Raw genomic sequence first — 11,561 nt, 5'->3', positions numbered from 1 at the left:
CCAAAAACGTAATAACCGCCTGGGGGTCCGCTCAGACATTCACCAAAAACGTATTAACCACCTGGGGGTCCGTTCAGACATTCACCAACAATGCATTAACCGTCTGGGGGTCTGGTTAGATTCAGAACACTGAACTATCACGGATAACCACCCTCACCCTAGTTGCATTAATGAGAGCTATCACAATGCAATCAAGTATGGTTTATTAGAGCAACAGATAATCAGGTTCTTTTGGATTGCCGGTGATAGTGACTATCTGCAAAAGCAAGCTAGTATGCATGAAATACACAGGTGTTATAGGTGTTACAGATGTTATACAGGTGTTGTAGGTGTTACAGATGTTATAGATGTTATAAGTGTTACAGATGTTATAGGTGTTATAGGTGTTACAGGTGCGCAGCCTAGAAATAAACGCGTTAAAAGGATCAAAGACTCTATAGAGATTTATAAGCAAATATTCAGATCTCACCCAAAGGCGTCCCAATGGGGGGGGAAGAGAGGCTCAGCCCGTCGACTGATCCCAGGAGTCAGGAGATCCTAAGGATGTTGTATGTCCTCGGGATGGTATCTCCCCTGACGATGGTATCTTCCCTAACATCCCCTCTCTCTTGGGCCAATTTATATTATTTTCTATCTTTTAGGTGGAGCTTGAGTGGCTCTAGTCAAGCATATCTTAGTTATGATTGGTGTAAAGTTTTCCCGTCTCCGTTTAAAGTAATAGGCTCCGAGAAATTCAGGGCGCATGCTCAGTGAGGGGTGGTCGCACCTTGGAGGCGGGTAGCTTTTGGGATGGAGGTGTGTTTTGGTATTATAATGATATTATAATGAGCAAAAAGTACACTAGGGTACAGCATTTGTCAAAACATGACAGGTCTTTGGCTTAGGGTGGCAAAAAGTGCAGCTTTGTGCACAAGAACAATTGAGGCCCCACCTGATTACAGAGCCTAGCCGTGGTGTCTCCACTCCACTCCACGCTCCGTGGTGTTCCTTAGAGCTAGCACACCAAGTTTCCCCAGCGCGATAGCATCTAAGGTTGGGAGCCTAGGGAACGCTCAGATAATGCAGTTATGCCCTACCCTGAAAGCCTCTTCAATGCTATACCTTTTCCTTAAAAGTGTGAATGTTAGTTTTATTTTCCTAGTTACTTCAGGCATTTACACCACAGTTAGTAATGAAAACCATCAAGAGAGATCACAATGTTTTTTGTGAATGTTTTATTTCCTTTTGAGAGTATTAAGACTTTTATTCCTTTATTGAGGCCTTTTGAATGAACCTATTCCCAAGACAGAAGGTGCACAGAAGCAAAAAAAGGCTCCTCGAAGACAGTCAGATCCCAAGCAGGGAGTGGTAAGATCAACTAGTAGCGACAGGTAAATATATGGGCTTTAGAAAATAACCTAAGTTAGATTGTAAGTATTTTGGGAATTGATTGTTTCTCAACGTTTTTACTCTAATCTTAGTTCGGTATAGACTGACTGAGGCCCTTGTATACTACTGAGAATTTCATCCTAATGTGTGTTCAGAGTATCAGATATTATTCAGAGTATCTGAATACTATCAGTACTGAAATGGTTATACCTCTTGCTAAAGATATGTTATGAGCAAAGCAAGACTAAATGGGACTTTGTGGGGACCTGGTACAGTTGAGACAGTCATCAGGCCTACAGCATCTGCACTGTGCAGCCTCACTTGCTATTTTCTTCATATCCTTGTGTCTCATTATCTCCAAAATAAATTTTGTAAAGAAACACTATTGCATATGTCTGTTTGTATCTGCTTACCAGACCCCCTACCATTTTTTTTTCATTGTTTTTATAACCTGCATTTGTGATAAGTAGCAGCAGAATTCAGCCAAGATACAGTAGACTGAAATTATTTTTTTTCAATCCACTGCAATGTAAAACTTTATTATATTTATTCCACTACTGGAAAATTATATGGAGGGGAGCATTCATTAACGTTACCTTCGGGCAATAATCTGATGTATGTAATCTCTGTTTTAATATGAGTTGTTATCAAGTCTCTGGTTCAGTGCTAGCCTGGTGTGGAAGCAGAGTGAAACAGAGAGAAATTCAGTTTTAATGGTTTGTCTCTGCCTTTAGGATAACTTGATTGTATGCAGAAATAGCCACTGACCCTGCTTGCCCTTACCTGTGTATTGTTTCTCAGTAACTTTTGTCTTCATCTTTGCAGAATAATCTCAGCCTCTTTTGAAAGCTTTTCTGAGTCATTATCTTTCCACTAGTTCAGATCCTGATACTGTAGCAAGCAGAAAGGAGAGCTCACCATCTAGCTATCTGTTCCATCTGACTTCTTTGTACGATGAGGACATCATTGACTTGAAGTGAACACAGACATACTGTTCCTTACCTCACCTTTTCTTACAGATCTGTGAGCTCTGTAGGAATGTCACAAACACTGCTTCTAGTGGTAAAATGTGGCTGGAAGTATTGGTGATTAATCTTTATAGATCCCATGTTGTTCTGGCTTGCTTAGCCTGATTTGGTGATGCTTACATCTTTGACATGTGTATGTTTTCTTATCTCAGTTCATGAAACATTACTTTTTGTGGCATTCTAAAGGTAGGTAATCAATGAGAGCTTCAGGCTGAAAATGAAGTAAAAAGTATTATTTATTCTGAGCTTCTTATAATTGAAGTAGCTGAATGAAAGTGGCATTCAGTTAATTGCTGTTACTAATATCTTGAGCTGTTTTACAGGTGTGCACCATGTAGAAAGAAGAATTTGATGATGTAAATGATTCATTTTGTTTTTTCATTCTTAAAAAAAAAAAAAAAGCTTTTAGACAAGGTCTGTCCAGACAACGCAAGTGCAGTCTGTCCTTGAAATGATGGAGCTGTGTTTTATTCACTGAGGAATGATGGTTACTCTATAAAGATCAGGTAACACGAACGTGCTGTTTTCTTTTCTCAGACCTGTCCTTGCACTTTTTTTTTTTTAAGAGAAACTTGAAAACTGTTTTGACATTAAGAATCTTTGAGTAGAAGGACTTTTTATAAGAAAATACAAGCTTTCAAATCTTCCATAAAATTGGAAGTCAAAAACACATTGTATTTCTCCACAAAGGGAATGCTGTTTCTGTAGTGCACCTGCAGATTTCCTCATTACAGGCAGAAGCCCATGCCCTGATTTTCTTTCTGACTACACAAAGATTCCTGTGCTGGCATCAGAATTAATTGTTGTCTGCTTTTACACCAACAATAGAATTCATTGCTCCAAGTAAACATATTTTTCTAAATGGACAGGGCTGAAGTTTTACTGCCAAGAAGCTAGTTTTCTATGGTGAAATAGTCATATTAGATCTTTTGTTTAGTTAAAGGACAGTATTTCATCATTAAAGCTTGATTTTTTTTTAACCCTTTCCTCCATGCCAAAAATCAATTTTATACAATGTTGTGAAGGGGTTTGCTGTTTTTCATGAAAAAGTGATGCTTCCAGGCTTTTTGTATATGAAGATTTGGGCTTTATTAGGGTATTTCTTGCTCTTTGTGTAGAAATATTTCTGTATCCTTGATTTATTTTGTAATACCATTTATGTGTCATGATTTCCCCTGTCCAAGCATGACATCTGGTGATTTGTGCCTTTTGCTTCAGTCTGTCTGAATGTAAAACTTTTTTTTTTTTTTTTTTGCAAAGTTTCATGGTATATGATGATTTTATTTCTCCATCTAAGAAAATATGCAAGGCCTTAACTGAAAGGATTACTTCTTATTCTCAGTCAGAGTGGTTGATCAAGAAAAGAAGCAATATTTTAAACATTAATTAGTACAGGAACAGAAGCAGTATTAACCAGTGGCTACTTGTACTTTAGTATTTTTGCACCTAAATATGTATGGAGTGAACCTTAGTAAACACCCGGAAGTGCCACCTCAAAGTCTTTGCAAGAACTTCTAATTCTTTTTGAGAATGTCTCGGGGGGGAGAAGGGCGAGGGACAGTATCCATTTTCTCTGTTCTACTTACCTGGTTAGCTATGGTTTAAAAAAAAAATCACTCTCAAAGTATTGTGTAGTCCTTATTCTGCTGCAAGTTGTAACCACTTGTGTGGACTCGTTGAATCAGTTTTAGGGGAAGCACCGTTTGGGCTTGGGTATTTTTAGAAAGCAGAAGCATCACCTTTTTCCATAAACAGGTTTCTCAGTGTAGTATTTTTATTCCTGTTGTGTGGGTGTTTTTGAAGACTGTACTAGTGTGCTGCAAAACTCAGGCTTTAATTTCAATTTAATAAAATTTGAACTGGAAAGTTTGATTTGAACTTTTAGATTATCAGATTTTAAATGTATTGCAGAGGTTCACTTCTGCTATTCTAGCATGATTTAACATGATTAAATGATAGTTTGGTAGTAGTTGAATACACGTGTATACGTATGTTGATTAGAAAACTTGTTTGAAGAACCTGAACAAACACATATTTAGGTATCCTGAAAGACATAGAAAGACCTTTTAGATGGAGCAGTAGAGAGATCAAGAAGAATGGAGAAAGCTTGACTATAACTGACCTAGGGTGATAGTCAGGATGAAAAACCACAGCAGTGGCAATAAAGTATTGCTATGAAGTTTGTGTGTGGAGTTCTGCCTGTAATAGCAGCATTGATGACATCTAGCAAATACTAAACAAGCAGCGAAACTACTGTAAGGAATACAGCAAAAGTCTGACTGCTTAAACTAGATGAAAACGAAAAAAAAAAAAAAAAAAAAAAAAAAAAAAAGATCAGACTAGCTTCCTGGTATTTATTTTATCTGGAACAGGATGTTGGAAGAGTTTGAGGAGGGAGGAAGCACAGATCCCATATCAATTGGCTTGTCTCTCCCCTCGTCCGAATTTTATGGTATAGTTTAATGTGTCTGATGCAAACTGTTATGCAGGTCACATTGGGAACTACCAGACCTAAAATAATATTACTTGTACAGGACAGGCAGGATCTGAACACTGGAGAAAATGACCTGTCTTCATGCCTTAGGTATGCAGTAAGTGCCTTAACAGTGCTGTCACTTCTTGAGTATTTACTTCTGTGGTCAACCAGCATGTCATGCAGGCATGGAGGAATAATATTAGACCTAGCAAAAGGAGGTGAAGGAGGGATCAGACAAAATGATTTTGTTTTATATGACTCCTAGGTATGGTAACTGAAGCTTTAGGATCATGTATGTGTAGTTTACTCTCTACTTACCATGCAAGAGCAGCCTGGAGTGTAGGTAGAAGGCAGGGAACATGGTAGTTACGCTTGAATTTTGTTTGACACAAGCCACAAGAACCAGTGTGAAGTTCTTTTTCACATTTGTCTTATCTAAAAGACAAAGTACCATACAATAATATGAAACTGCTGGGAAAACTGGACAAATAGTCAGTATACGAGTAGTCTTTGTCAGACTGTGGCATGAATTTACATGCATCTTAGTGTGATGAGACGTTGTTCTCTGCACTAGCTTCTAGACATTGGCTGTCTCAAAGTAGTGTCTTAGATCCATCCTATTCAGTCTCTTGATCAAAACAAAAGCCAACTGTTGGTATTGATGGATATGTTCTTGTTTGTCATTTCTAAAGGCCACATTTTTCATACATCTGTGTAATCTCTCTTCAAACCAGTGTCAAGTGACCAGGAAACATGAAATGGCTTATTGGAAGGCTACTGAGATGGACAGGTATACCGTTCTTTACTCTGCCCCCTTGGAATCATGTTTTTTCTCTTCTTTGTAACATGCGTCTACTCATTAAAGCTTAGAAAGTAGCCTTTGTTAGAAATGGCTCATTCTTCAAAATAGGATTAAATAAAAAATAGGATTTATTAAAAGAATAGAGGCACCGTGAGTCTCCGCTCCACCAGGACGCACACCAATTACATCAAGTAGCTGATTTTTATGCTCCTAGACTAATACATATTCATTACTACTTCTAAAAAAATAAGGTTATTATAATTAGCTTCTGGGGTCCAGTCCCTCCTACTGGAGCATGCGCATCAGTCTCCGGTCGTCCCTCTAGGGGTCTCTAGGGGTTTTTCATGCTGAAGGCTCGTAGTCTTCCTCTCCAAGTTTTTTTCTCGTCCTTCCCCTTTGTACTCCTTTGGCACCGTATCAAGTTTATAGAACATTCCCTGCAGGTCTTGTCTCCTAGCCGTCCTTCAGCTTCTTTTTTTTCTTCTTCTTAATCTCTTGGCCACCTGGCCAGATATCAGAGGCTTGCATAGTATCCCATAACAGTCACTAGTTGTTATCAGTTGTTCTGAAACCCCCAGACATCAAAGACTTCATACAAACACAAATAGCTTTCTTATTGACACTTCACCAGTAATTAAAACATTCTTCACCAGCCATTCACAGGGACAGTCACACCTATAGCAGTGTTAAGTTAATCTCAAAGAAGACAAAAAAAAAGGCTGTAACTGTTAGAAGTCCGGAATAACAAAAGCAAACAGGTTCATAAATTTGAGGAGTATTTTCTGCAGACTTGATAAATTGACTGGAATGAGGGGGAGACTGGGACACACTGCATCTATGGTTCAAGAATTAAATTGCCAGTGCAGGACCCAGAGGCAGACAGGACTGTTCTTTATGGACACGAATTGTTAAAACATTCCTAACAATCCCTTATCTTCTTTTTAATATCCCCAATTTGTGTCTCTTCTGTTGCTAATAACTGGATTTCATCAGTCCGTTCTTGGAGGGTCCAATTCTTAAGCATTATAATTGACATATCCCTTTCCTTTTTTAATGAAGTTATTAGCAATGTACTATTTATCACCCGGTGTATTAATAATGTAAGGCAAGGTATCATACAAGGTATAAACAATAACATCATTACACCACATAACAATGAAAATAACACTCTTTTAAACCATGGTCCACCAGGCAGCCATGAAAATAAATCCCATTCCATATCCTTCCAGGTTTGTGCTGGTACGTGGGCCAATTTTCTAATTTCCTTTACAAGTTCATTTACAGCTTTTCTTTCTGTTGTGATTTAACCCAGTGGGCAGCTAAACAACACACAGCCGCTCGCTCACCTCTCCCCCTCCTTCTCTGGGATGAGAGAAATGGGAAAGTGAAGCCTGTGAGTTGAGATAAAAACAAGGAAATAATAACAATAATAATAATAACAATAATGATGATAATAGTACTACTAGTAATAATGTGTACAAAACAAGTGATGCACAATGCAATTGCTCACCACCTGCTGTCCGATGCCCAGCCTAACCCTGAGCAGTCTGGCCCTCCTCCCAGCCTGCTTGCTGGCAGGACAGTGAGAAGCTGAAACATCCTTGGCTTGGTGTAAGCACTGCTCTGCAACAATTAAAAACATCAGCATATTATTAACATTCTTCTAATCCTAAACCAGAACATAACATTCTATCAGCTACTAGGAAGAAACACCCTTTTCATCAATCTTTAAACAGCAATTACTAAAGTTAAATTTTCCACAGACTTCTCCTTCTTGTGCTAGTAAATAATCCAAAGCTAGGCAATTTTGATACAAAGCAGTTCTCATCTTGGTATTTTGCTTTGCAATTAATCCAAGTTCATCTCCGGTTTTATTTATAACTATTTCTATTACAGCTAATAACCTAATTATTCTATTTAGTATATATATTGGGGTCCTATAGACCCAGGATCTGTCTTCTGCTCATGTAGCTGGATCATAATAGGCAAACGCCTTCAATCAAGGGGTTGGGCCTGCTTTCAGGGTCAATTCAGGCTTGTGTTACCGTTCGGCCTGTCAGGGTGATCCAGCTCCTGGAAAACTAATCACAATTTTATATAGGTTTAAAAAAAGGTTCTTATGTTATTTTCTCGGGACAACCTAACCCTAGTGTGGGAGAAGTCCAGTCGAGGCCCTCTCACTCGGCAGGCAATACCCATAGGGGTTGCCTCCCTCGGTAGACCATACACACCGCAGCGGAGGGTCCTGTCCCGGTCTTGCCTTCTCCCTTTTCTCCCTTCAGGCTTGTCCCCTTTATTTGGCATCCTTAATTCATGCAGAGCTCGTTGCCAGAATATTAGATCTTCCTTAGCTTGAGTTTCAGTTTCCCAGGAGCGGACTCAGCCCTCCAAGTTTCAGTAGTTACTGGTCCTTTTATTCTGGATGCGTGGGTCCCTCTCTGTGGTTCTCACAGCTGTTTCAGTAGACAGTAAAACAAGGTACAGTCCTTCACATCGGGGGTTCAGTGATTCTTCCCTCCCGTGGCTGCTTGTTGAAACACTTTCTTTTTTATCTTCTGACAAGTTAAGCCATGGTTATGTAGCAGGATTCATCTGATAGCCATGGCTACATTCACATTTGTAGCCACCTTTCAGGTTGATACAGATTTGACTACAGATACCAGGGTTTTGGCATTCATCAATATTTCCACAGTTTCCCAGCTGGACAGTCACATTCATTTATGTTGCATTCCTTCAGGGGCTCATCACCCCAGTCCTTGCAGTCTCTCTGCTGGTTACACACTTTATTGATATCTATGTATTCTCCACTTCTGCACTTGAATTTGCCAGGTCCAGAGCACTGAATAACATTGTTACAGTTTGCTTCATCAGTGCCATCCAGTCTCTCACACCACTGCACTGCCTACTCCCATGGACACAGTTCCCATCTTCACATCTGAACTGGTCTGACCTGCAGGTCGAAGAAGGGCAGTTAATTTCATCACTTCCATCCTTGCAATAAGGATCTCTGTCACATCGTGGCCACACTGCTCCAAAGATTCATCCGAGTGGTCAGAGCAGTCACCTTGACCATTGCAGACAAAGCTTTTGGAAATACATTGCCCACTGCTGCATGTGAACTCTGCTGCACTACAAGTCACATTGCCACAATTCTCTTCATCTTCTCCACTGTCACAGTCTTTTTACCATCACATTTCCAGGACACTGGGATACACTGGGTTGACTGAGGACCACAGCTGATTTCATTTACCTGACATGTTCTCATATGACACAGCTCAGCACTCTTGTCAGACCCATCTTCACAGTCTGGATCCCCATCACACTGCCATCTGTTTGGCACATACTGACCACTGTTGCACACAAAGTCAGATTCAGCACACGTCTTCTTCACACAAGCACTCTCATCACTGCTATCTGAGCTGTCTTCACATTTTGCTCTAGCACCGTCGGCAGCAGTGCACAGTCAGGTGAGGGCTGCCCCGCACCATCACCTGTGTCACTTATACTACCCCTATTACCCATGCTGTTAATGTCAGTGGCATCCTCCTTTTCTTTTTGCCACTGACCATTCACCACAAATGGATGAGACACATGATTAACACATGATTACTAGTTCGGAAAGAGAGTGTAACGTCTGCTATACAGCTGCAGGCAATGCCAGCTGCAACCTTAGAAGCGGTTAGTGAAAGAGCCTGCTGGTGGTCATTTGGCAGTGTAATCTGCGTCTCTGCACTCCTGCCCCACAATAGAGCTAAGTTGTCATTAGTAATAGTTATAACACCGATCTGGGGACAAATAGTCTTTTTTGCATTGCAAGATAAACCTCTTATAAAAAGAATGCTAGAGTGAAGCAGCACAGCCGCCGCTGCCTCCATGGTTACATCAGACAGGCTGCAGGGTCCTGATGTCCGCCCCTCTGCTCTGTGCCGACTCGCCACACAGTGAGGGTCGGCTGCCATTGTCCACTGATGCCTCTGGTCTCCCGTCGCAACTCGATCTCTCGGCGCCGCTCCGGGCTCCCAGCCTGTTCAGGTCTCAGCGAGTCCAGGTCTCGGCCTGTGCGGGCCTCAGCCTGTTCGGGTCTCATATGTTGCAGGAAACACAGCCGAAAGCACGACAATAGAGTCAGATCATGCTCCCGCCTTTTTCTTGTCACAGTCAAAACATTTAAGAGCAAAAATAGAATCACAAGATACACCGCCAGGCCTGTATATTAGGCACCACCACTCAAAACTTGGATAAAACAGCACGTCTTTTCAGTCTGTCATGCACTTTGTTCATCTCTGCCCACTCCCCTTGCAGAGAGTACAGACCCACGGATCAGCACTCTGCACTCACTTTGCATCTCACTCACACAGCACAATCGCACACAGAGGCCTCCAGCACATCTCATTCATACCACAGGAATATAATTTAGAATGATAACCAACCAAACAAGTATTGTCTCTGACTGTGTTCTTCGTGAAGTGACTTGTAACACTTTGTTTCAAACCCTTACATTTACACAAATACTTTCAACACAAAATACATACATAAAAACAAATACAATTATTAACACTCCAGTTAGTATCCCTCCAGCAGCCGAAAACATACCGTTTGTCTGCAGTTTCAGGAGATCTTTGCTCCTGCGGTGAGCAGCTGAGAGTGGAGTCCCCTCCGAGCAAAAACACTCAGGGTGCACCTAGGGGCATCCACGCTGCAGCCGATCCCGCAGCCGAGCAGAGTGTCTCCTGCCTGGCTCACCAAAATGACTCTCAGAAAGCTGACTCCACAATCAGTAGGATTGTAAAGTAGGTATGTTTACTCAGTTCCGTGCAACACGGGGTGGGTAGTCCCACCAAAGTCGTGCACGCCTAATGTGACAAATTGCTTTAGTAAAGAGTTACATATACATAAACATTCCTATACATATGCATAACCTGTCCCTTTGTGAACAGTCCTCCTTATCTTAGACCCCTTGATTAAAGTCCGTACCATGAGGTTGTTTTTGATCTGGTTCTCGGGGCCCGAGAGGCTCCTGTTATCTGGAGGTATGGCACAAATGTAGCACATATTCATTCTTAATCAATTGCTCTCTAATTTCTAATTCCAATGTTTAAGCTTGCTCTTTTCCGGATCCATGGGTATTCTACTATTAATGTTCAAAGCCTGACAGACCCCGTCCTCCGTGGATCAAAATACATGGGGTCTTAAGGGTTCTTTTGGTCATTCCATCATATAATACTGGATCATTTTTAATTTACTCTTTAATTTTCTGGGGCCCCTATTGTTCCAATTTCTAATCATTATTTATAATGGACTTTTTGCTCCCTTCTTCCTGGTCCTTGGTCTTCGATTTTATCTGACCCATCTGGGAATTTTACTAGTGGCAATTCCCACAGCCCTTGGTTGCCCCCAGTGAGAGTGTCTTGCAGGGGGTTTAGGACCTATCACCCACCCATGTATCACTCCCTTTACCGGCCCAGCCCCCCCACAGGAGATTAGAACCGGTGAGAAAACAAAAAGACCTCCACACTGACTTTAGAAGTCCTGATTACACTCTCACACACACAAACACTGGCAACCGCACCTTTACCCAACCTGACGGTATCCACTTACGAATCAGTCGTCTTCGTCCAGAATCCAACCGGACGGTATTCACAAGCGTCTCTGCTGTCTTCGTCCAGTTCGATCCCGGACACCGGAATCCAATCAAACAGTATCCAAACGTCTTCGTCCGGATCTTCGCGCGCAGAATTACAGTCAAAAAAAAACACCCGGCAAGGGAGCTCAAAAAAAATCAAATTCTTTGCTTACCTTTATTCAGGTTCAGGATGGCATTAGTCCCGATCTGACTCAAACAAAAGCCACCAAATGGTGGGGCGCCTTTCCTAGATTAAATCAGAAT

At 41.2% G+C, this 11,561-nt stretch overlaps 1 protein-coding gene across 6 annotated transcripts in view; it reads right to left on the bottom strand.

Annotated features, from left to right (window-relative positions):
• Positions 1–5,779: 5,779 nt before the first annotated feature.
• LOC110352453 (uncharacterized) overlaps positions 5,780–11,561 on the bottom strand; it is a 56,392-nt gene continuing 50,610 nt past the window's right edge. Inside the window, exons 7-9 of one of the 6 annotated variants that reach the window (XM_072042694.1) lie at positions 11,471–11,544; positions 11,273–11,396; positions 5,780–9,756 (exon numbers count right to left, since the gene is read on the bottom strand). In XM_072042694.1, the coding sequence (XP_071898795.1) occupies positions 9,552–9,756; positions 11,273–11,396; positions 11,471–11,544 (403 nt within the window). In that variant the 3' untranslated portion in view covers positions 5,780–9,551. Of the gene's footprint in view, positions 11,545–11,561 lie in introns of all 6 variants that reach the window. The other 5 variants (XR_011811531.1, XM_072042693.1, XM_072042692.1 and 2 more) reach the window with 5 other exon arrangements.

The sequence above is a fragment of the Anas platyrhynchos genome, chromosome 9, assembly GCF_047663525.1.
Source record: "Anas platyrhynchos isolate ZD024472 breed Pekin duck chromosome 9, IASCAAS_PekinDuck_T2T, whole genome shotgun sequence".
In the NCBI taxonomy this organism is placed as follows: Eukaryota; Metazoa; Chordata; class Aves; order Anseriformes; family Anatidae; genus Anas; species Anas platyrhynchos.
This window is presented reverse-complemented; position numbering and strand designations above follow the sequence as displayed.